Source organism: Thalassophryne amazonica, chromosome 7 (assembly GCF_902500255.1).
Source record: "Thalassophryne amazonica chromosome 7, fThaAma1.1, whole genome shotgun sequence".
NCBI lineage: Eukaryota > Metazoa > Chordata > Actinopteri > Batrachoidiformes > Batrachoididae > Thalassophryne > Thalassophryne amazonica.
This window is the reverse complement of record NC_047109.1, coordinates 31,318,988-31,339,774: the sequence shown is the minus strand read 5'-3', so window position 1 is coordinate 31,339,774 and position 20,787 is coordinate 31,318,988. Positions and strand designations below refer to the sequence as shown.

The 20,787-nt window shown below is 42.4% G+C and overlaps 1 protein-coding gene and 1 long non-coding RNA gene across 4 annotated transcripts in view; both read right to left on the bottom strand.

Moving 5' to 3' along the window:
- LOC117513740 (pituitary tumor-transforming gene 1 protein-interacting protein) overlaps nucleotides 1-20,787 on the bottom strand; it is an 82,394-nt gene that overhangs the window by 20,886 nt on the left and 40,721 nt on the right. For 2 of the 3 annotated variants that reach the window (XM_034173971.1, XM_034173972.1), the window contains exon 6: nucleotides 14,017-14,063. In XM_034173971.1, coding sequence (XP_034029862.1) covers nucleotides 14,017-14,063 — 47 coding nt within the window. Of the gene's footprint in view, nucleotides 1-13,809; nucleotides 13,927-14,016; nucleotides 14,064-20,787 lie in introns of those variants that run through there. The other variant, XM_034173973.1, reaches the window with a different exon arrangement.
- Nucleotides 6,404-12,462, bottom strand: LOC117513741. The gene is made up of 2 exons (XR_004561701.1): nucleotides 12,152-12,462; nucleotides 6,404-6,725 (listed from the first exon to the last, which is right to left on the bottom strand). It is a non-coding gene; the product is annotated as an uncharacterized LOC117513741 (long non-coding RNA).

Here is a 20,787-nt window from a genome sequence, read left to right as displayed (position 1 = left end):
GGAGTGGGAAATCCAACATATATTGACGCAATAGGAGTCCCCAGGGGAGTGCCTGACGAGTATAAACTGGTTAATCAAATAGCAGCTGGATTTGAATCTTCCATCTGTTGGTGGTGCTCAATTAATAAAAACGTGGACAGAATAAACTACATCCACTACAATGTACAGAAATTAGGAAATTGGACTGAGGAAGGATTTAAGGCTGTCCATTCACAGTTAGAAGCCACGTCCCTTATGGCCTTCCAGAATCGTATTGCTCTGGATATGTTGTTGGCAGAGAAAGGAGGTGTTTGTGCCATGTTCGGAGAACAATGCTGCACATTCGTTCCCAACAACACGGCTGCAGACGGCAGTCTCACTCAAGCCATTGACGGGCTGAGGACGTTGAACAGGAAGATGAAAGAGCACAGTGGAGTAAACACCGAAGGCTGGGATTGGTGGCTGGAAGGGATGGGAAAATGGAGGTCTTTGATTTCTTCACTATTAGTGTCTATAGCAGTATTTGCTGCAATTCTAACATTGTGTGGATGTTGTTGTATTCCATGTCTCCGAGGCCTTGTAAATAGAATGATAACCACAGCAATAAGTCCAGGACCAGGAGGGGGTCCGGCATCATATCCACTTCTGGGGACAGACGACAACGAGGAGGACGATGGCTCTCCTGACCTGTACCCAGACCAATGGAAGTATGATGACCCAGACACCGATGATGGTGACAATGACGACATCACCTCTGGGGTGTAAGCCTAGAGAGAGAACATACCATGATGAACCTCTTAGTGAAAATCTCAAAAAGAAGTGCCAAGCTGAGTGATGCCTACTGTATGTTTAACAGGCGATAAACAGGAGGGGAATGTTAAGGATTTTGTATATATGTTATCACTGTTAAACATTTGTACATTTGTCTTCTTTCTCATGAGAACGGTGTTGTGCTGTTTTGCACTTCACCCTGAGAATGTACGTGTTATTCAACCTTGTTTTAGCTTTGTCTTCTTTCTCATGAGAATGGAGATGTGCTGTTTTGCACCTGTCTTAATGCAATCCTGAGAATTCAATTTTGTTTTAGCACTCTGGGGTCAATCTGAGCTGGGAATGAAGGGCTGGATGTACTTATTATTATAATATAACTTTGTTTTCGCAGCCTCTAACGACTGGGAGTAAGAGAACGTTTTGACTATTGTGATGTGGTGTTTAGTGTGAAGGAGTGTGAAAGACAGGACACTTCAGGCAGATGCAGAACAGCTGATACCTGCAACAGACGAACGAGATGTGCTGACCTGAAAGTGTTCTTCCTTACAGCTGCACTTATTGACGTATGCGTTTATGTTATGGGAAGAAACTTGTCTTGCGTCATCACCCCCACCCTTAGGACAAGTTTCTTGTTTATGTGATGAGGGCGTCTCTTAATAAAAAGAGCGGAAAAGCAGGCCAGACTTTAGTGTAGCCTTGGTGTACAGCCTGGCCGCACTCCGCGCGTAAAATTTGACTTTCTGTCTCACTGGTGTTTCTTGACTCTGTCTTGTTAAAGGTTTTAAAAATGTTTGGAGGAGAAAATACCCAACAGGTACAGTAACCTTTGTTTGCAATTACAGAGGTCAAACATTGCCTGTAGTTTTTCACCAGGTTTGTACACACTGCAGCAGGGATTTTGGTCCACTCCTCCATACAGATGGATTCCAAATCTTTCAGGTTTGTTGTTTCAGCTCCCTCCAAAGGCTTTCTATTGAGTTCAGATCTGGAGACTGGCCAGGCCACTTCCGGACCTTGAAATGCTTCTTATGGAGCCCCTCCTTAGTTGCCCTGGCTGTGCGTTTAGGGTTATTGTCATGCTGGAAGACCCAGCCATGACCCATCTTCAATGCTCTTACTGAGGGAAGGAGGTTGTTTGCCAAAATCTCGCAATACATGACCCCATCCATCCTCCGTTCAATACGGTACAGTCGTCCTGTCCCCTTTGCAGAAGAGCACCCCCAGAGTATGATGTTTCCACCCCCATGCTTCATGGTTGGGATGGTTTTCTTGGGGTTGTTCTCATCCTCTAAACATGGTAAGTGGAGTTGATTCCAAAAAGCTCTATTCTAGTCTCATCTGACCACATGGCCTTCTCCCATGCCTCCTCTGGATCATCCAGATGGTCACTGGTAAACTTCAAACAGGCCTGGACATGTGCTGGCTTGAGCAGGGGGACCTTGCTGCCCTGCAGGATTTTAAACCATGACAGCATCATGTGTTACTAATGTAATCTTTGTGACTGTGGTGAACAGGTGTCTTTTATACAGGTAACAAGTTCAAACAGGTGCAATTAATACAGGTAAAGAGTGCAGAATAAGAGGGCTTCTTAAAGAAAAATTAACAGGTCTGTGTAAGCCAGAATTCTTGCTGGTTGGTATGTGTTCAAATACTTATTTGCAGCAGTAACATACAAATAAATTATTTAAAAAATCATACATTGTTATTTCCGGATTTTTTTTTAGATTATGTCTCTCACAGTGGACGTACACCTAAGATGAAAATTTCAGAACCCTCCATGATTTCTAAGTGGGAGAACTTGCAAAACCGCAGGGTGTTCAAATACTTATTTTCCTCACTGTATATATATATATATATATATATATACACTCAACAAAAATATAAACGCAACACTTTTGGTTTTGCTCCCATTTTGTATGAGATGAACTCAAAGATCTAAAACTTTTTCCACATACACTATCACCATTTCCCTCAAATATTGTTCACAAACCAGTCGAAATCTGTGATAGTGAGCACTTCTCCTTTGCTGAGATAATCCATCCCACCTCACAGGTGTGCCATACCAAGATGCTGATTAGACACCATGATTAGTGCACAGGTGTGCCTTAGACTGCCCACAATAAAAGGCCACTCTGAAAGGTGAAGTTTTGTTTTATTGGGGGGGGGGGAGGGGGGGATACCAGTCAGTATCATTTGCCTCATGGAGTGCAACACATCTCCTTCGCATCATCCATGAAGAGAACACCTCTCCAACGTGCCAAATGCCAGCGAATGTGAGCATTTGCCCACTCAAGTCGGTTACGATGACGAACTGGAGTCAGGTCGAGACCCCAATGAGGACGACGAGCATGCAGATGAGCTTCCCTGAGACGGTTTCTGACAGTTTGTGCAGAAATTCTTTGGTTATGCAAACCGATTGTTCCAGCAGCTGTCCGAGTGGCTGGTCTCAGACGATCTTGGAGGTGAACATGCTGGATGTGGAGGTCCTGGGCTGGTGTGGTTACACGTGGTCTGCGGTTGTGAGGCTGGTTGGATGTACTGCCAAATTCTCTGAAACGCCTTTGGAGACGGCTTATGGTAGAGAAATGAACATTCAATACACGAGCAACAGCTCTGGTTGACATTCCTGCTGTCAGCATGACAACTGCACGCTCCCTCAAATCTTGCGACATCTGTGGCATTGTGCTGTGTGATAAAACTGCACCTTTCAGAGTGGCCTTTTATTGTGGGCAGTCTAAGGCACACCTATGCACTAATCATGGTGTCTAATCAGCATCTTGATATGGCACACCTGTGAGGTGGGATGGATTATCTCAGCAAAGGAGAAGTGCTCACTATCACAGATTTAGACTGGTTTGTGAACAATATTTGAGGGAAATGGTGATATTGTGTATGTGGAAAACGTTTTAGATCTTTGAGTTCATCTCATACAAAATAGGAGCAAAACCAAAAGTGTTGCGTTCAGAGCCCATAAGTAATTGGACAAACTAAACAAAACATAAAGATTATTGTTCATAGAAATCACTTTCACATTTTTTTAAAAGACAGTCAACTTTTCCAAGTCATTGTATAAGCCTTGGACTTTATTTACTTCAAGCATTAAGAAATCCAAACAGCATGGCACTGTATGTAAATTTGTCTGGAATAGGTATTTCTCAAAAACCAAAATGTTGCTGCGATTGGCGAAGCTGCACGTAGTGCACCTTGATTTTTACACAAGGAAACACACCAAATCTTTGCTCCAGTCTCATGTAAGGTTGGGACCGATCCGATCCAGTGATGGTATCGGCTTTCGATATCAACGTAATTCAAGTATCGGAAAATACCGATACAACCTGTGGCGTTTTCCGATACTAAAAGAGAAGCCACGTCTGTAAAACCTCTCAAGTGCTGCATGCTCTCTGCTCTATTTACTGCTGAGTGTGAGGAGGTGAGGGGGAGGTTTCTGAGCTGAAGCCAGGCTGTTTGTTCCACAGTCGAGGATTTTAAGCCATGGGTAACGGCAAATTTCCGCCTGACTCTCGGGTTCAAATTGTCTATGCCGCCAAGCACGGGTTTTCTGAAGTACACCTTTACTGTTACTGAAAAATCAGCTACTGCAATGTCCAGAGGCTGTGAAATGCTATGAAACAGCAGCTCAGAGTACAACATAGGAGCAGAGCTGAACAGAATTTGTTTCTATCCACTGAATGGGGAAAAAAACTCCATCAAAATCCTTCAGTATTAATCCAGAGTTCCTCTCGTGAGCGTGGCTGATGATACATTTAGAAATTTACGGCTTATTTTACAGTTAAAAGGCTTCATGTTTCCAAAAAATTCTCGGTTTGCTCGGCAGGAAAACGGCAAGCAAGGGAGAAAGAGAGACAGAGAGAGTGAGCAAGGGAGGGAGAGCGAGGGAGAGAGGATTTTTTTTTTTTTGCTCCAACACTTGCTCTGACAATGTAAATGTGTGTTTCAATTGAAACTGAATTGAGAGAGAGAGAGAGAGAAAGAGAGAGAGAGAGAGAGAGGACTTAATTTTTACTTCAATGTAAGAATATGTTTTTCATGTCAATAATATTCCATTGAAATTGAGGTGAGAGACGGAGAGAGAGCTTTGTCTTTTCTCCTGTCTATAAATTAAAGGACTTAATTCTTTCACCAAAACATCAAATCTAGGCTTCCATCTTAGATGTACCACCTGACAAATTGTAGCTGAACTTTCAGGTCTTCTTTATAAGAAAATCCTCCTCTGAACACTTCATCATGAAGCTGTATAACTGGGAATACAAAATATCCTCATAAAATCAACAAAAATGACAATAATAATATTAAATCAAACAGAGCTCTGGTGTTGAATAGTATCGGTATCGGCAGATATCCAAATTCAGGTATCGGGATCGGATCAGAAGTGAACAAAATGTGGATCGGTGCATCCCTACTCATGTCTTTGTCAATCTGTAGCCAATCGCTGGGTGTTCTTTTTAGGAAAATCCTGTTCTGTGCCACTCCACCGTAAAGCAACACATTTTAAGTGAAGCTGATGATATGTTGCAGTAACAGATTGCAGACCAGTTAGCTGGCCCTGGAGGATGAACCAGACACCATACAACAAGAAGAGATGTGGACTAGCTGGATTGCAGGGGACTAAAATTATTCCATTATCTTCCATTCTCTGCTCCCCCACCTCAAGATCACAAGAAATTTTCTCTTTTATGCTGGAAAAACAATGAGGAGAAAAACTGCTAGCTGATGGCTGCTCTTGGCTCCTGTCTGGGACTGCACTGAAGCTGCCTGGATTGTATTTCACAGGATACCTAGAATGAGTTTGAAAGGAGCACAGCTCATCCTCGTCCCCAAGGAAGTAAACTAATGAGAGCAGGAGGCTGCAGACGCACACCGCTATCCATCACTCTGTCATGTTGTCCATACAGAAAAACCGCATAACCTGACGTCTCACTTCACTGACGCTGCCAGAGGACTCCCCGCTAACACACACACAGCACGGACTCAATCAATGGGAAGTGATTCCTGGGACACAATTGAAATTGCTTCTACATCGATATCAGAAAATGAATGATTCCCTACTTGTCTATGCTGTGACAGAGGGGACACTTTTTAACTTCAAATCTATTTCTCCAGCAGGTCCTCACTGAGCTGTAGTGATCCATCAGTCTGTCCGAGCATAAGATCAGACTATCAGATGAAATGGGACCGTGTTGCCTCCAGGACAGTAACGGGTAAAGGTGACCTCTCCTCTGAAGAGGTCAGAAATACATTACTGTGAACTGATACTGGAGTCCAAGAAGACCCCCGTGTGCAGCAATCGCAACCTTTTGCGAAGCACGAGTATAATTAAAAAAGAAAAAAAAAATCTTTCTTTTATTATCCAAACTACAGAGCGACAACATGCATGTAGTCTTGAGAAATGTTGAGTCATTACTGTTAATTAGAAAATAATGCAGCACTATTCGTGGCCAAGGACAGCTGCATGGCCAACTCTTCTCAGTATATATAAAAATAATAAAAATAAAAAGTCACATGACATCCTGGTCACGTGAACAAAAATAATGATCAAACCTGGCTTGTGGAGTAGGTCTACATTAAATTTCTCAGATAACATTTTCTGGCTGTTGTTTTTGGCTGAAAAGAGGTGTGTGTGTGTGTGTGTGAGAAATAGTGTTTCCTTATTAGGTGGGCCCAGAGAAAAATGGGATGATGAATTTGATGTTTAAGGCTTTAGCCAAATCTAAATTCCTCAAGGATTTATGTTTCACAATTGATCACTTTGCATGATTAATTGTGCACCAAAGCCAGTTCATTAGATTTTGTCATTAACGTGTCATTTTATTTTTCCAAAGCTCCAGTGACGATATTTAAAGACACACTGGTCAACAGTCAGGCTGTGTTAAAACACGGTCAGAATGGCTCCTTGATGTGCAAAGATCAAATGCAAATCTCTCATGGTCATAGAAACCTGTGAATGGGGCAGAAGGCTGACAATTTGTTGAATAAATTGACTGATCAGTTTTCCTACTCACGAACACGCTTCACCCAGACACAGACACATGACAACAAAGTTAATTGCGAACACTTTTGACAATCTATAGTGCATGGTCTAAAGTGTACAGTGATGGTGCATTTGGGGCGTGTACAGATTCACTTTGCCATTAACATGGTGTACCAACAGAGCACACAGTCAGGTACTGGGTACAAAGGGTTTGGATTTGGTCACTTAGTCACTGTTGTGTTTCAAGCATAAAATCAACTCAATCAAAGTGTCACCTGTTAGTGCCTTCAACAGATAAGTGCAACAACTGGAGCATTACTATTGAGCTACCCAAGTCAGAAATAAGTACCCCTCCAAAGCATCAGCCCATAGCCAGTCCAGTAATAAACATATAACACAACCCAGTTATTCAAATTTTATTTTGTCCACTGGTTTTTACTTTCATTTAATTTTTAATTTGCCTGTTCCATCCACTATCTATACAGTTTGATGAGTAATGACAAAGGCTAATCTGCATCAGTGTGTACAAGCAGCGAGTGTGTATGCCCTATGCAAAGCGTACCTGAATACTGCACCAACCGTGCCCACTGAACACACCTCAGTTTAAGTCCAACACACACAAACGAAGCACAAACAAGCAGCAGACACAATATTTAATGAACGTGATCCTTGGCCATGAAAAAGATAACTACATCCAATGGAAACAATTAAGCACACCTGTGCCATGCTTTTTGATGGGTGGAAGACAGGGCTCTACGTCAAAAAAATGGGATTAAGCAAAGAAGGAAGCTTTGCAAACCATTTCACAACATCCATTATGGCTTCATCCACTAATGCATCTATATCGCCCTCCACAGGCCAACGTAGGGCCAATACAGCAGCACAGAATCATTGCATCTTTCAGCACAATGGATAATATAATTTTATAGGATAGATGTGATAATATTTTTGTGATTTCTGGTAAGGTGCTTTTGTGGTTGAGGTATCATATTTAGTTGATGGTGACAATATGTTTTCAACAATGTTTCATTTGGACACTCGTTTGTGAGGCATGAGGTTCCTCATGGGTCAGTTCTTGGCCCATTATTATGCTCTCTGCATTTGGCACCTTTGGAAAAGCTCTTTTGTTGCTTTGGGATTAGTAATTGCTGTTGTGCAAATTGTTTGCGGTTGTATATGCTGGTGAATACAAGAGATGGAACAAATATTGCAACACTGGAGTCTTCCTGGTTGCTGTGAGGAACTGGCTGTATTCTGATGTCCTGCTGTTCAGTGCTAAGAACACTGAGATGCTGTTTTTTGGGCCTGCAAAACTCAGAAGTATGTGATAACGTCAATGTTTCTTTAGGTGGTGGGGTTTATTAAAAACAGTGAGAGTTCAGAATCTTGGTGTTGTTTTTGATTAGTCATTGTCCTTTGATGTGTACATCAGGGAGATGACAAACTGCTTTCTTTCATATGCGTAATATTGCAAAAATTAAACTTAAGTCTAAAGCTACTGCTGAAGTGATAATTTATGCTGTGGTGGCACCTACATTCCATTACTGTAATATGTTGTTTTCTGGCATGCATCTATAAGTCTTTAAAAGTTTTCAGACATTTCAGAATACAGTTGCTCGACTGCTAAGAGACACAAATTTGAACATAGTCACCTCAACTGTTGTCTTCTCATCAATGGTTGCCTGTTTGAGTGAGTGCAGACCCTCAAGGTCCTACTATACCAGGGGTGCCCAAGCTCAGTCCTCGAGATCTACCTTCCTGACACTCTTAGTTGTCTTACCTGCTCCAACACACCTGAATCTAATGAAACCCTGCTAACGCATCTTTCATTTGATTCAGGTGTGTTGGAACAGGGAGACAACTAAGAGTGTCAGGAAGGTAGATCTCAAGGACCAAACTTGGGCACTCCTGTGCTATACATTTACAAGATACCAAATGGTTTTGCACCAGTCTACATGACAGAGTTGGTTAAACCATATGTACCTACATGAGCGCTGCAGTCACAGGAGACTGGTTTGCTGTGCGTCCCCAAGTTCCATTAAAAAACAAAACAAAACAAAAAACAGTGAGCCGCCATGTTATGGCAAAATTTGTCACCCCTACATAAATTGTCTGTCTGCGTTCTACTAATGGTCGGTTTTCTAACAGTTAGTTTTTGCTATGATGGGGAGTTGGCCCTGTGATACCTAGTCAGCTGGTGGAGTTACCACCTTACAGCATGCTGGCAGGCTGCAAATCACCCTCAAGAGGAGATTCGGACAGAACTGCTAATTTGTGTCATCCTGATGCCCCCCCCAACGGTTTACAGGCCATACACCGGGCCCAGTCTAGTACCAGGTAGGGTAAACTGCCAAACCTCGACAAAAAACAAAAACAAAACAAAAACAAAAAAAAAAACAACACGGGGAACCGCGAAACATTCCACCTGCAGTCGGGAGGGACACACGGTCGGACAGATGTGAACGGTACCACGGTGGCGGATGCGTGCTCTCATGCTGGCAGCGCAAATGGCCCCACCTTTTCTAAGTGCCCTGCGAGTGGTGTTGAACGTTCGTGGGTGGCAGTTGGAGTCCAGCTGACTTCCGCCGAGAGTGGGTCGAATGGCCACTCACACGGCATCCAGTATTAATGTGTGTGTGTTTTTTTTTTTAACATTTTAGACGTTATTTATGACTAATATATAATAACATCAAAGGACATGAAACATAACACAATAATGAAACTGGCTCAAGTTGTGGATCTTACAAAAGATATATTACAAATAGGGGTGCCGGAAAAAAATCGATTCACGTCCGAATCGTGATTCTTATTTATTACGATTCTAAATCGATCCAAAATGCCCAAGAATTGATTTTTAAAAAGCATTTTTTAAAACATTTTCTTACTTACTCGTTGCGTGTACTGTTTGTCAGGCAACGGCCTCCATACTACAGCATCCCTGTGAGGGGAGGGTCCGGCGTGCTTCAAACATTCATGAGCTGCAGCTTAGCATGGCGGACAAAGAGCTAATTCAGCCAGCACCGTCTTTGCTGAAGGCAAATGTTTGGGTGCATTTTGGATTTTATTATTTGCTGCGGAAGAAGGAGCTTGACATGACTTATGCAGTGTGCAAAATCTGCAAAATGAAAGTCAAGTACTTCGGAAACACTTCAAATCTGCAAGCCCACATGCGACGCCATCACCCGGAGGTAAAAGAAGTGGAGCAGCGGTCTCTGCTGGCTACTGACCAGCGCTTCGCTAAACTGCCAGCCAACTCTGAACGAGCAAAGCAGATAAGTAAATTTACATCTAGAATCACTTGATTAACCTTGTAAAGCTGCATTTTCTTAAACATAAACTTTTTTTAAGTAATATAACTATTTCTCAGAGCTCTTTCAATCGAAAATCGATTCTGAATCGAATCGTCACCCCAAGAATCGGAATCGAATTGAATCGTGAGCTGTTGTACGATTCACATCCCTAATTACAAATATTGAATTAATATTAAAAATTATCTTTTCTACAAGAAAATATATTGTCAACACCACATGACAATGTGTCTGATCATTACAAATGGTGTAATTACTTCAAAAAGGCTCCAGTCATGGTAGACAGACCAGCAGGTGGTTAAAAAAATGGTCAGATTTTTTTTTTTTAAGGTTGCCTACTTGGTCGCTCCGCTCCCTCACCATAGCAATAGCCCTCATTCTAAAAAACATGCCATCCATACAAAAACAAAAGAGAAAAGCTTTTTATGTCTAGGTTTTCGTGATGAGTATAACCAATCATAGTTGTACTGTTCCATATTACTCCAGCCATAGCTTTTTATTTGTCACTGAGTTTTACTTTCCCAACAAAGGGGTGACAATTTGTGCTGCGAGTGCTTGCATAAAATGTCAGCCCTAAAATTGTAGGGGAGACATTTAATTTAATTTGTGCCAGGAGAGGGTGCATGAATTGTTGCCGGCAAGAATTTATGTTGGGGTGGCAAACTGTGCTGTAAAGGGGTAGTTAAGGGTTTTACATTTGTGCTGTTACCATGGAATAGTCTACCGACTGAAACAAAGTGGTAGGTCTTTAAGACCAGACTTAGAACTCATGTTCTCGAGTGCCTATGTTCACTGAGCGTCTGTAATTTTGTTTTCATCTTTGTCTTAATTCTGTTTGGAGATGTAAATCTTGCTTTTATGTAATTCATTGCTGTGAAGCATTCTGTATTTTGTTATGGCCCAGTCACACAGCATAAAACGATTCCTGAACGAAGGGAAAAAAGTAAAAAAGTCATAATTCCTTGAGAAAAGGTAGACAAACAAGATTTATCACCAAATAGCCTGTGAAGCAAGAGCGCAAAAGGGACGAAAGAGGAACAAAACAAAACCGAAGCTAATGTTGATCTTGACGCTTTAAACAAAATGAGCCTGGAAGTTACAACTGAAGCAGTGTGTGTCTGTATCTCTGAGTTCCAGGACTTGGTGCTGGGATGGAGCTCATAGTGCCTGAGTTCTGGAGAAACCGCAAACAGAAGCTGTGGAGATCTGTGCGCAAGAGTGATCATCTCCTTCATCACCAGAACCCTCACTGTCTGACAACACGCTGCACGCTACGTCTTGCTCCAATAATAAAAAAAAAAAAAACTGGTGTGCCGTGGTCATTGCTCTATCACTGTATTACGTTACTAAGCCATATATAGATTTGTAACAGAAAACTGTCAAAAGGGGGACAAACTATAAGTGTAAAGATGATTAAATATATCAGAGCAGTAAACTGATCAGTCCGTGTGAATGTGCATTGACTCCCCATGTGCAGTTATTTCCACAAGCTACAGCTGATCCACAATGTGAATTCTGTCTTCCAGAACAGCTCTTTATATAATCATTTTAATTATCTACCTGTTGCCACATGTACATAAGGGCTGGATTGTCATTCCTAAACTCAGTTATATTTAATAAAAAAATAATAAGCGCACGCAGGAGCTGCTGCTGTCGATGACGCTGCGTTCATGTACCATCGGAAATTACACAACTTTTTTGTTGTTTCAAATTCAGCAGTTGCTTGTGGCAAAATAATTAATTGTATCCACACAAAATATTAATTCTGTCCTATATAAGGTGCCTGAGCCCAGTGAAGCTGACCCCCCACCCAGATAAAAAAAAAAAAAAATCCAAGCAAGCAGGCTGAGACTGCCCTGTAATTTCCGACAGTACATGAACGCAGCGGCAGCAGCTCTCAGAAACGGCTTTTGCGCTGTGTGAAAACATTCAGCTGGTTGAACGAAGTCAAACTAAAGCCTGGTTCACACGGCAGGATTTTAAAATGATCTTTAGGTTTACAAAACCTAAGAGACCACACACGTGAAGATAAAAAAAATCATGGATCTAACAGGTTTGGTCGTACAGTGTGTGGTGTTTAGCCACACGGTAAGGACAACACCACCACACACGAACAGATTTCACACACGAACATTCACAGCTCAGACAGGAAATCTCGCAAGATTAAACTTGACTTCAGAGCAAACAAATGGAAGTACTTTGTGCACTATTTAAAACAGAGGGAAAAAAAAGATACAAAAAGAAAAAGAAAATGAGTTCTTTAAAGGAGTGGCGACAGCGCGACCACTGGACTTTTTGGTAAGTCAGAACAGCTGTTTTGATTTTATTTTCCGCTCCGTACGTCCATCACCTCGCTTTCTGATTGGCTGCACGTCACATTCAGCAGGCTGTATGCTTGTTTGTGGTCGGAAAACACAACACGCTGCAATATCAGGGCAAAAAAAAATCCAACATGTTGAATATCCCAGATTTGTGATCGGAGCGCACCTGACGTCCTTCCGAGCAGATCAGAGTGCTCTTAACACACCACACACGGGAGGAATATCTGATAAGATTATCTATCTCATCACGATTGTCGGGGCGTCCTTAAGATTGTCGGAAGGGGAAGATCGGGTCCGATATCGTCCTAATTATCCTGCCGTGTGAACCCGGTCTAAACGCTAACGTTACAAAAACTAAGCAAACGATAAAAAAAACTTCAAAAACGACAGCAAAACAAAATACGGATGAACTTTGTTCAACTTTTCGACAGTTTAAAAATACTGACGAAGCGCCAGCTGCAGGAACGAAGCTGGGCGAAGGCTAAATGATGCAAATGAAAGTCCAGATTTCTTGTTTCGTTTGGGCTTCATTGCCCTTCGTTAAGCGCCCTGTGACTTCGTTAAGAGCCATTAAACAGCTACATACCGTCATTATAATTAACATTACTGTTGTTATTTTTAGGTGCTTAATCTTAAGTTACTGTAACTTAGTAGCATGATTATTATTAAGTAATAAGAGTAGAATGCCATGAAAGAACAAGTGCAATACTCACCGAGCCAAACCTCGAACATGTGAAAGGTATCGTCTATAGTACCAAGTTTGTATGAAATCCTTGTGGCTTTATCACGTACACAAGGTTTCAAAGACTCTGCCCCTGGTAGCCTCAAATAGAATAAAAAATGCCCAATGTTGAACTTGCAAAGTTTCATCTTGACACACAAAGTATTTGTGAAGATATTGCATACAACTGTTTTTTGAGACTTGGCCATCTGGTGACCACAAAATTAACTAAAATGCACATAACATAGAAACTGAGTTGTTTGTGAGGTAACCTTGTGGGCCAAGTTTCAACTTGATACAAGATGTTTTTCCTCAGAGTACTGTGCATACATCGACCACACGGACACAGATGCAATTCCTTGCCAAGCAATTCCTTGCCAAGCAATTCCTCCACCTGCTTTACTTTCAGCGAGGCGGGCACAAACCAAATCACCACTGAGTGGGACGGGTTCACCTGCTCGTTGGTGCAAACAAAAGGTAGCAGCAGCAGCTTAACACTCTTGCTCAGGGATGCAGTGCAGCAGTGAGTAATGCAATGCTGACACTGCTAGCATGCACACATGCACAACATGCACTGGCTTACAGATCAGCAGACGTAAAGCAGATTCATCCGACACACAAAAAGACACACATTCTACAGGTTGAAGAGAGTCCACATCAAATAAACCATATGTCTCTGTATAAACCACATCACAGCAACAAACCGCAGACCAACACTCATTAAAACATGCACATGAGGTTTATTAAGTTCAGGCTGATTTCATGGCTCTTGACCAAGGCGATGTTTGAAGATCAGGAGCTGGTCCCTGGCTGCTGCTCATTTGGTGCTTGCTAGTCCTAGTGGTAAGATTGTGTGTAACCGTGACTGGAGCGTTAAACCCTATGGGGATTAATAAAGTGCATATCTTATCTCTCTGTCATACGTACCATACTTCCGGCGGATCTCATCGTTTTTTGCCTTTCTCTCCAATTTCCTGCAAGAAAGAAAAAAGTAGGATCAGTTAATCCACAGGGCTGAACGTTAACATTAATCAAAGTCAATATGGAAGCACCACAAATCATTGTAGTACTTTTACCCCAGGTGACCTGATTTAGCATGACGTGTCTGATGTGTTTTAATTCTCCATTATGGATCCTTTTTAATCATGTGAGTGTGCTGTAACACAGATAAACACCTGGTAAAGTCAGCACGTACTGCCACTATCGTTATCCCTGTCTGGCTTTTGCCTCTATTTGACAAGATGCCATGTGTTATCTCGGATATCACCAGGCAGAGATGAGATTATCATAAAGCCTGGGGAAGTGATCCATCACGTCTGTGCACAGCTTTTAGAAAGTTACAGTGACTTTCACAGAGAGGGGGATCCAGTTGAAGGCAAAAATACAGATTTTAATCTAACCTGTCATAGTTTCCTTACTGCCAGCAAAAATAATTTCAAGCACATGTAGCTACACTTGGAATACTGAGCTTTCAACACCACCATATTGTGCTTTTGATCATTTGAGTTCAGAAAATGGGTTTCCACTGCAGAGTTCTTTTAATGAGCACATATTTTCCACTAAATATGAGGACTGTACTGTCTAAATAGTGACTGAACTATTTGTATAAATGATGGGCAAAGACGTCGATCAGACAAAAGCTACATGCCGGCATTGTTCATCTGTGGTCGGGTATGGAGCTGGTTGTATATTAAGAATTGGACTCCCATGGTACAAGAAAAGGGCAAGTGCACTGCAACCCCAGCTCACCGTGGAATTTAAGCAGTTCCCAAAGCAATACCCAACACCTTAAGTAACGGACAGGCGACCAGCCTGTTTTTGAGTTTTAAACGCATGCCGAAAGTAACAGAGCCCAGTTACAAAATTCCTCCCTCGCTCATAAAAAAAATTTCTCTTTTCCATCGTACTGAAAATGTATTTTTTGTGTACAGGTACACCTCTATTTTGTGACATACATGTCACTTCATAACATGTCATAGGACCTCCTGAACTACTAAAAACAAACAAACAAAAAGAGTCTGGAAAACATGTTAATTATATGAATGTAATTCACATAAGATCAACATTTACTTTCGGCTCCGGCTATTCTGCAACACTGTCGGTGAAGGACTCTTATTTATACTATGTGAACGCTGTCCAAGCAACTTTTATTGTACTCTTAGCCTAAGAGTACAATAAAAGTTGCTATGGTAGTGTTTTAACCTTTCGGAAGCACAAACCCGTAAACAGCAGAATAGGAATGACAATGACATCAATTTGATGTGCCGGCACATGAGAGTTATGTACAACTCTTGTGTCCATTTAAATAAAACATCTCATTTCATTACAAATAACTCACCTGTTTAGTATCAAATCCATTCTGCCTTGTGCACAACTCTGATATTGCAAACTCTCAAATTGATGTTATTGTCATGAGACTACTACTGATTTAAAACAAACACTGCGTTCATGTGTAAAATAATGAATAAAAAAAAAATTCCCTGTGCAAAACATAAGTTATTATGGGTCACCTGGTACATTTACAGAACTCTGGAAAGACCAGCACACACTGATGATGTCGTCACAGCTAAGACATGAAAGTGACGAGAAAAACCTTGTGAAAAATAATTTTTTTGCTTTTTACAATGTGCTGGGGTTATGAAATTAATTTAGGGTGGACGTTTAATCAAATTTAATATTTTTTTTAATTCAGCTCGAGAGGGTGTTTCAATGCACCGGTACGGTAATGTGTCTTTTACTGTTATTTTTCAGATGGCATTGGTTCTTACTTTATTAGTTTATCTTGAAACTAATTAATTATTTTGATGCCAGGCTACAATGTAAATTAAAATTCAATGCAGATTTTGTTATTTTTTTAACTGAGTGGTGGGAGATTTCTTTGCAGCAGGGTGAAAGTGACTAGACCTGGCAGCGGAACACAGTGATCAGTCAGTGTGTGCAGGGAAATGTGTTCAAAGACTCACTGTCCATCTTTAAATTTGCTCTGGAAATACAGTGAACAAAAATATAAATGCAACACTTTTGTTTTTGCTCCCATTTTTCATGAGCTGAACTGAAACATCTAAAGCATTTTCTATATACACAAAGGGCCTATTTCTCTCAAATATTGTTCACAAATCTGTCTAAATTTGTGTTAGTGAGCACTTTTTTGCCAAGATAATCCATCCCACCTCACAGATGTGGTATATCAAGATGCTGATTAGACAGCATGATTATTGCACAGGTGTGCTTTAGGCTGGCCACAATGGAAGCCCACTCTAAAATGTGCAGTTTTGCCTTATTTGGGGGCGGGGAGGGGGGTGTCAGAAACTATTCAGTATCCGGTTATCACCATTTGCCTCAAGCAGTACGAGGTCTGTGAGAAAACTATCCAACCTTTTTATTTTTTTCAAAAACTATATGGATTTGAATCATGTGTGCTTGCATCAGACAAGCTTGAACCGTCGTGCGCATGCGTGAGTTTTTTCACATCTGTTGGTTGCGTCATTCGCCTGTGGGCAGGCTTTGAGTGAGCACGGGTCCACCCCCCTCGTCAGATTTTTATTGTTTAGGAATGGCGGAGCGACTGCCGCTTTGTTCCATGAAAATTTTTTCAGAAACTCTGCCAGACAGCCAGATGGAAACCATTTGGAAGATTCAGATGGCTTTCGGTGAAGATTCTATCGGTATCACACGGATTAAGGACCATTAAAACGGCCCACAGAGGTGGAGGGCGCACCGCGCCCCGGGCGGCCATCGACAGGCTGGAACGAGCAGATCACTTCCAAATTTAAGGCTCTGTTGATGCAGGACGTCGTGTGACTAGCAGAGAAGTTTCAGAAGAGGTCGGGATCAGCACTTTATCGGCACATTCCACTGTTAAAGGAGATATTGTAATGAAAGACGTGCGGACGGATTTGCGCGTCGGGACGCAGCCGCTCATGGCACGGGACAAACAACACCTCTGTGTTGGAAACCATTCGTAAGATTCAGACGGCTTTCGGTGGCTTTTCAGTCGAGTGAGTATCCGAGAAATTGTTTAACAGCTGGGCATGTTCACTTCCAACACGGAGGTGTTGTTTGTCCCGCGCCATGAGCGGCTACGTCCCGACGCGCGAATCCATCCGCACGTCTTTCATTACAAAATCTCCTTTAACAGTGGAATGTGCCGATAAAGTGCTGATCCCGACCTCTTCTGAAACTTCTCTGCTAGTCACACGACATCCTGCATCAACAGAGCCTTAAATTTGGAAGTGATCTGCTCGTTCCAGCCTGTCGATGGCCGCTCGGGGCATGGTGCGCCCTCCACGGCTGTGGGCCGTTTTTAATCCAGTTTTAATGGTCCTTAATCCGTGTGATACCGACAGAATCTTCACCGAAAGCCAGCTGAATCTTCCAAATGGTTTCCATCTGGCTGTCTGGCAGAGTTTCTGAAAAAATTTTCATGGAACAAAGCGGCAGTTGCTCCGCCATTCCTAAACAATAAAAATCCGATGAGGGGGGTGGACCAGTGCTCACTCAAAGCCTGCCCACAGGCGAATGACGCAACCAACAGGCGTGAAAAAACTCACGCATGCGCACGAAGCTTCAAGCTTGTCTGATGCAAGCGCACATGATTCAAATCCATATAGTTTTTGAAAAAATAAAAAGGTCGGATACTTTTCTAACAGACCTCGTACAACACATCTCCTTTGCATAGAGTTGATCAGGTGTTGCATTTATATTTTTGTTCCGTGTATAACATACACCATAATCCCATGAAAAGCATGCCGCACTCTTCAGAAGACAGTTTTCAGAAGTTAGATGTATTTTAGCTTTGTGGAAAGTCTTGTTATGACCACATACATTACTGCAAGAAGCATACGCAGTACTGCTGTCAGCATCAAAGTCTAGGTGTCTTTATTAGTCTACCTAGGGAGAAATTTGTCTTGGCCAGAGGGGTCTACTGCACAAACAACAAATCCCACCCATCTTTTCTGTCCACCCTGAGCCTTCTGCTCATTTATGAGCTTCACTGACAGTGGGATAAACAAGTGTTTGTATCGGTTATATTTACAAAGAGGAACACTAATATTTACAAAGTAGCACAGTAAACCTCATATCATGGGGCTGAGATTAACATCGCTTGTAATCAACGCAAACCAGGTGTATGATTCTATGACATGCAACTGTAGACAGCTGTTGTGATGCATCAGGCCTGATTTCCTTATTTGTGGAAGGAGATAGGCAACTGGGTCCTCAAATGAACAATGGGAGATCATCTTACAGGGCTGTTTACACTGTACATTAATTAGCAAATACATTGTGTAAAAAGTAATAAAACAGGCCAGATTATCTCTCATTTTGGATGTCAGAGCAGAAATATATTCCTTCGTGCCCATCTTCATATGGTGTTCTGCTATTGTGTCAAGGGTCATTAAACTACACCAACCAGTTTATGAGGAGTTGCGCTTACAAGATACGTGGACAGATGCATACACAGAGTGATGACTATATTTTACCACTATGGAAGACTAATATCAAAGCAACTGCAAGGATGGCAAAGATGTAATCCATTCTGTTTCAGAAGGCTGTCTCGACTCGATAAAAATGAGTGTTTTTTTTTTTTTTCTTTTATATCTCATACCTGACATTAAGAAAAAATGAACAATGGGTGACATTTCTCTGAGAATGTGCTGGAGGTTAGGCTCATAATGAAAGCTTGTTGCTGTGAGGTGGTTCTCAGAGTCCAGAAGAAATGGTCTTCTGAGTGTCCCATCATCTGGGTGCTGCTCAGAGCATTAACTGCATCTATGCAGGTCAGTGCACTAACTCTGACTAGGATGATTTTATCAAGCACGCTTCAGCATGTGAGGTTCAAAAATTCTCTCTCACAGCTCTGATGTTCCGATGTCCTGAGCTCTCCACACGATGACAATAAAGCACAGTTAGCAACCATTATCCTGCACGACTGCACATTTCTGAACAAATCATCCAGTCATCCTTACAGGATTAATACACTGGAAGCAGTGGCATCATATAGAAACAAGCCAATATGAGGTCCCCCGCCTATTATGCTGATATGTATATGTGCTGTAATTGATGTAATGTATTTTTCTGTAATTGTTGTATGGCTCTTGCCTTATAATAATAATATAATAATAATAATATAAACCGCCTTGGGGCGACTGTTTGTTGTGACTTGGCGCTATATAAATAAATAAATAAATTTGATTTGATATTCCGTTTGTTAGCTTACAAGCTATAGTTACGTTGCGCTAGATGAATTGTTTTCGGTTTAGATTGAGTCAGATTTATTTTCAGTCAGTTTTAGATTGTTTCAGGTAGGTTTTCCTGGAGCTGCACTCACTTTGGTTTTGACTAGGTTGGCTTTGTGTTTTTGTTGTTTTACAACACAGATATTGTTTATTCAAGTATGGCAGTGGTAGGTCCATGACCTATACGGGATCTAGGCGCTCCCACCATCACGAGCCTCCCAGCTGACTGGGTTATAGCAGTGGGTAGATGGGACTCATAAGCCCTGTTAAGGCGGTCCACCTAGGGGAAGGAAAACCCTGATGTTAAAGCCCCAGCCTGGGTTACTGCCCCCGTGCCTCCGAGGAAGGTTCTTTAGCCAGAGGCTAGGAGAAGGTCACTCTGATGTAAAACCTACAGCCTGGTGGTTGCCACAGCCGTCTCAGCTTGTCTGTGCCACTGTGGAGTGCCACCTTGCCTAAAGAGTGGAATTGGTGTGCGCGAGCTGATCCCCACTTTAAGCAACGAGCGCAGGCGGGAAGGAAAGCCCTGCAGCGATGGGAAGAGGCGAAAACAGCAGGTGCATGATGGCACTGGGAGCTGCAGTCTCGATCCTGCATGCAGGCGGCTCAGGAGCTATGGTCGTTTGATTGCTGACCCGAGACAACAGCATCATCCGGCAGGGCCCTGGGTGACCAAGCAGCCCTGTTCAGGGATAGCCCTGCTTGCTCCACATGGAGACAGACCTAGAAAAGGTGGTCTAAACATGGCTTGTCTCACTAGACCCGGTTGGCTCACCGCTGCCAACGGGCATCACTACACGCGGTGCGAAAAGCAAAACAAACAACCTGAAAATTGCGTGCTGGAATGTACGCACAATGATGGACTCAGACAATAGCGATCGTCCTCGAAGACGCTCAGCCTTAGTCGCCAAAGAGCTAGCAAGTCTTGACATAGACATTGCTGCACTCAGTGAGGTGCGCTTTGCAGACCAAGGGTCACTCACCGAGGAAGGCACAGGCTACACACTGTTCTGGTCAGGGAAGGCTAAAGAAGATCGTCGACTCTCAGGGGTCGGGTTCATGATTAAAAGCGCCATAGCACATAGGTTACACAGTTTGCCAGTTGGACATTCTGACCGACTCATGTCACTCCGGCTCCCCATCAACAACAAGGATTTTGCCACTATTGTTAGTGTGTATGCACCAACCATGCAGGCTGACATCGGAGTTAAGGAGGCTTTCTATAGCGATCTGCACAACCTTCTACAGCGCGTCGACACCCAGGACAAGCTCCTCATCATGGGAGATTTCAACGCCAGAGTGGGTCGCGACTCTGATGTATGGAAGGACGTGCTAGGGAAACATAGGCATAGGCAACTGTAACGACAATGGTCGCCTGCTGCTGGAGTTCTGCTCTGCACATGACTTGATGATCACCAACAGCCTGTTCCAACAGAAAGAGAGATTCAAAACAACCTGGAGA